Source organism: Triticum dicoccoides, chromosome 6B, assembly GCF_002162155.2.
Source record: "Triticum dicoccoides isolate Atlit2015 ecotype Zavitan chromosome 6B, WEW_v2.0, whole genome shotgun sequence".
Lineage (NCBI taxonomy): Eukaryota > Viridiplantae > Streptophyta > Magnoliopsida > Poales > Poaceae > Triticum > Triticum dicoccoides.
The window spans coordinates 527,431,823-527,436,854 of record NC_041391.1 but is presented as its reverse complement, the minus strand read 5'-3'; the positions used below and the strand labels follow the sequence as shown (position 1 = coordinate 527,436,854).

At 56.2% G+C, this 5,032-nt stretch overlaps 1 protein-coding gene across 1 annotated transcript; it reads left to right on the top strand.

Moving 5' to 3' along the window:
- The first annotated feature begins 772 nt into the window (after positions 1 to 772).
- LOC119324922 (pentatricopeptide repeat-containing protein At1g31920-like) lies at positions 773 to 3,029 on the top strand. The gene has a single exon (XM_037598687.1). It carries the CDS (start codon positions 1,032 to 1,034, stop codon positions 2,874 to 2,876), a length of 1,845 nt encoding a protein of 614 aa, XP_037454584.1. The 5' UTR covers positions 773 to 1,031; the 3' UTR covers positions 2,877 to 3,029.
- The last annotated feature ends 2,003 nt before the right edge of the window (positions 3,030 to 5,032 follow it).

The window sequence follows — 5,032 nt, the reverse complement described above, 5'->3', positions numbered from 1 at the left end:
TGTATGTTTGATTTGGAAATCATTATTTTGGTTGATGTTCATAGCCGTTAGATAGATAGATTTTCTCCCCTCTTCTCATCCAAAAATATATACTTCCTCTGTAAACAAATATAAGACCCTCTTTATGCAGAGGTAGTACTTTCTTGTCACTTTAATTTCACACAGAATCTTTAAACTTAGACCACATGATTCTTTGTGTCGATTGAGAAATGGTCATTCCTTTGAGAAATAGCAAAACCGATCACACATTTGCACCACCACATGACATGGTACTGAAGACCAAGCGGCCTGATTGGTAAGCTACTACCTCCGTCTCGATGAATAAATCATTCGCGTAGTTTTAGGTCGACGATTTAACTATCTAAATATATATTATATGTGATAAAATATATATATTTAGAAACAACATCCGTGTAAAAATCTACGCGTATACTTTTCATGACATATAACACATATTTAATTCCTCAAATCGATGACCTAGAATTATGCGAATGATTTATTCACCTAAACGGAGGTAGTACCAAAAAATTGCTATCAATGACACGGCACTGAAAAACTAAGATAACCATGAAAGATCCGATCCTAAATCTATTTCTAGGGTGGATCCAAGTCCTAAGTAACACGAGCGATTAATTAGACATTCAGAGTATGGCCCCGGCTGCCATCCTGTCGCAGTGTCGCTGCTTGCCCAGTTGGCCGGGCAATGGACCTTATCCTCAGCCTAATGACGCCGTGACAGCATCGATTATGCCCATCCGCCATTTGTCCGCTCCATACCCCTGGATGGCATTCCACAGCCCATGAAAATCCCAGCACCGCTTCCCAGCCACGAAATCCTTCCACCCCGCGCAGTTCCATCTCCGCATCGAGTGAACAACTAGGAATCTGGAGAGGGACGTGGGATTTTCACTCCTCGCGGTAACCAATTCGTGTGGACGCCCGAGCTCCATGTTAGCCACTCGTTCGCAGTTCGACGATGGTACGGTCTCACTTTCGTCGCCCGCGCTGCCCCGCACGCCGATGGTAGTGCCATGGTGGGAGGTCTAGTGCTCCCCCAGCCGCAGCACCAGGCCGCCACGCCAAGAACCGCCGCCCCGGCGCCGGCGACCACGACGCAAGCGCTGGAGCAGGCGCCATGCTGCGCCACGGTCTCGGCGCGGCTCGTGCGTGGCCTGGACGAGGTCAGGAAGGCGCACGCGAGGAACTTCAAGCTCGGCCTCGACCGCTCCCCGCCGCACTTGCGGCCGCTCCTCGCGGCGTGCGCGCTCGGGGAGTGGCCGGGCAGCATGGAGTACGCGGCGGCCATCTTCGCCACGCTCGACGAGCCGGAGGCGTTCGACTACAACACTCTGATGCGCGGTCACGTCGTCGGTGGCCGCGCCCCCGCGGCCGCCCTGCGGCTGTACGTCGACATGCTCCACAACGGCGTCGAGCCCGACGGCTACACGTTCCCGTTCATCCTCAAGGCGTGCGCACAGCTCGCGGCGTTGCGGCAAGGGAGGCAGCTGCAGGGACACGCCGTGAAGCTCGGGTTCCTCGAGCACGACGAGCACGCGCAGAACAGCCTCATCAGCTTCTACGGCAAGTGCGGCGAGCCGGAGCTGGCGCGCCGGGCGTTCGAGCAGATGGAAGCCGGGGAGAGGACGGCGGCGTCCTGGAGCGCGCTGCTCGCGGCGTATACGAAGGCCGGGCAGTGGGCTGATTGCCTCGAGTCGTTCGGCGCGATGGCGCGCCACGGGTGGAGGCCCGACGAGAGCTCCATGGTGAGCGCGCTCTCGGCGTGCGCGCACCTGGGCGCCTACGACGTCGGCCGGAGCGTCCACTGCGCGCTGCTGAGGAATACCGTGACGCTGAACACGTTCATGGAGACGTCCCTGGTGGACATGTACTCCAAGTGCGGCTGCATCGAGAAGGCAATGGCGGTGTTCGACAGAATGGACGGCAAGAAGAACGAGTGGACGTACAGCGCCATGGTGTCCGGCTTGGCGTTGCACGGGAACGGGCGCAAGGCGCTGCAGGTGTTCGACGCGATGATCAGGGAGGGACACCAGCCCGACGAGGCCGTGTACGTCGGCGTGCTGAACGCGTGCAGCCGCTCGGGGCTGCTCGAGGAAGGCCTCCGGTGCTTCGACTGGATGCGGCTTGAGCGCAAGGTGGCTCCCAATGCGCAGCACTACGGTTGCATGGTGGACCTCATGGCCCGCGCGGGGAGGCTGGACGAAGCGCGCGCTCTCATCGCGAGCATGCCAACGGGTCCCACGGACACGGCCTGGCGGAGCCTGCTCAATGCCTGCCGGATCCACGGCGACATCAAGCTCGCCGGGCGGGCGCTGCGGGAGCTGGCGCGCCTCGGCGGTGCCGTCGCCGGCGACTACATAATCCTCGCGGATATGCACGCCCGGGCCAAGAATTGGGACGAGGCGACCGCGCTCCGGACGGAGGCGGTGGAAAGGGGCCTAGCGCAGGCGCCGGGGTTCAGCGCCGTGGAGGTGCAGGGCGAGATGCACCGGTTCACGTCGCAGGACCGGTCGCACCCCCGGGCGGCCGACATCTACGAGATGCTCCACCAGATGGAGTGGCAGCTCCGGTTCGAGGGCTACAAGCCAGACACGTCGGAGGTGGCGCTGGACGCGGACGACGAGGAGAAGCGGAGCGCCGTCGCCGCCCACAGCCAGAAGCTGGCCATGGCGTTCGGGCTGCTCAGCACGCCGGAAGGGACTCCGGTGAGGATCGTCACCAACCTCCGGATGAGCAATGAGTGCCACGCCTACAGCGCGCTGATATCGGAGATCTTCGGGAGGGAGGTCGTTGTCAGGGACCGGAACCGTTTCCACCGGTTCAGGCGTGGCACCTGCAGCTGCGGGAACTATTGGTAGCGCCAGACAATAACTGTGAATTGTATCAGATTCTGATGGGATGGTGTAAATATGGGCTATTGAATTTTCATCCAAGCGTATGCGATTGATTTATTTGTTGTGAATGGATTATATGGTGATTTTTTTAAGCCAGAATTATATGGTGTAGATCAATGCAGCAACGTGTGTAATGTTAATGTGCTGTACTTGAAAATCTTTTTTCATGTCTTTTTTTTAGGATCAATATTGCCGCTTTATTTAATTGTATGCGTTCGGAATCTCATCCGAAATTACATCAAGAACACGGTCCGGGGTAATCCCCAACCACACCTTACAAAGTTCATCACCGACACCGACTCTGCTAACTTATGTGTGGCAACATTAGCAAAGCGACGAACCCACGAAACTTTAAAGTAGGAAAACGAAGCGAGCATCGTCTTGACCTCTTGTATCCACGGACCAGCACTCGACAGCTCCTTGTGGTGATCATTTAGCATCCGGACCACAATTTGGGAGTCAAGCTCGACATGTACCTTCTCGGCGTTGATTTCCCTCGCCACCTCAAGAGCTCGCTTGCAGACCAAAATCTCCGCTGATTCGGGATCCGCCACATCCCTGAACAAATGACAGAGCCCCGCCCAGAAAGCCCCATCCTGGTCTCGGATTACAGCTCCAGCTCCTCCCGATTTGCTCGCCTTAGCGACTGCCCCATCAGAGTTCACCTTCAGCCACCCAGTATCCGGCGGCCTCCACTTCTTCTTGAGGTACGGCATTGCCGGGCGCGGGTCACTAGTGTGAGCGTCCTTCCATTCCTTCATATGGGCTGCTACCTTTTCTATGATTTCATGTGGTGGAGAAATCATTTGTCCATTCCTTGCTTCGTTGCGTGCCAACCAAAGCCCGTACGCCGCTTGGATCATGGCCGACTTCTCCTCTTCCGCTGCTTCTTCAAGCCACCCGAGCAGCCAGCTCGCTAACGCACTCTGAGAGTCGATCGGACTCGGTGGGGTCGCCACCGAAACTCCCTTTTCCGAATGCAGAAGCTGCCAGAACCGTGCATAGTGTTGACACGTCCAGAAACGGTGCAACACTGTCTCCTCCCGCCCACACGCCACACAAAAAACATCGGGTTTAATCCTCCGACGATGGAGCTCGGCCCCCACAGCGAGACCATTACGAATCATTCTCCACATATGAATCTTAGCTTTGCCTGGAGCGGATGTTTCCCATAATGCCAAATATCCTCTATGTTTGAGAACAGAGCTTGAGGTTTCCGGCTGTCCGGACCTCGCATTGTTCAGGGACATATGAAGGTGATATACAGAACGAACATCAAAGTCACCATTTTTTGTGTAGTTCGAGGCGGGGTAGTCTTCAGTGCTCGGACCTCCAATAGCGATTTGCTTGATGTCGTTCACATCATCGTCAGAGAACATCTCATGCAATTTTTTCATATCCCATCTTCCGCCATCTGGAGTGAGAAGGTGAGCTACCTTGGTGTAACGCCCCGGATTCGATGCGCCAGGTGTCTTCCAGTTATCCGCTGTTGTTGCAATGTCATTTGCTTGCGTGTTGCATTTTATCATGTCATCATGTGCGTCTCATTTTGCATACGTGTTCGTCTCATGCATCCGAGCATTTTCTCCGTTGTCCATTTTGCAATCCGACACTCCTATGTCATCCGGCGTCCCCTTCTTGTCTTTTTTTCGTGTGCGGGTGTTAAACTTTCTTGAAATGGCCCGAGGTTTGCCAAGCGGCCTTGGTATAGCACCGGTAGACCGTCTGTCAAGTTTCGTGCCATTTGGAGGTCGTTTGGTACTCCAACGGTCAACCGGGTAATCGTAAAGCCTCTTTGTACTGCAGCCCAACACCCCTCCAAAGTGGCCCAAAACCCAGCAAACTCCCCTCTATGCTCTCGGTCGTTCGATCACGATCGTGTGGGCGAAAACCGCACCTCATTTGGACTCTCCTAGCTCCCTCTACCTATAAATATGCCCTTCCCCCCGAAATTCACGGATGACTCCTCCCGAAACCCTAGATCCATCCCTTCCGCGCCGCCGGACATGTCCGCCCGGCGAACGGACGTGTCCGCCCCGCTCCCCCGTCCAATCGTGGCCTGCCACGTGGCTCGCCCGGCCGCCCCACGCCGCCGGCCCACCGGGCCCGCCTCCGGCCCC

Excerpts from the sequence above, each read along its gene's own strand:
- LOC119324922 (XM_037598687.1), top strand. The coding sequence starts at position 1,032 with ATGGTGGGAGGTCTAGTGCTCCCCCAGCCGCAGCACCAGGCCGCCACG.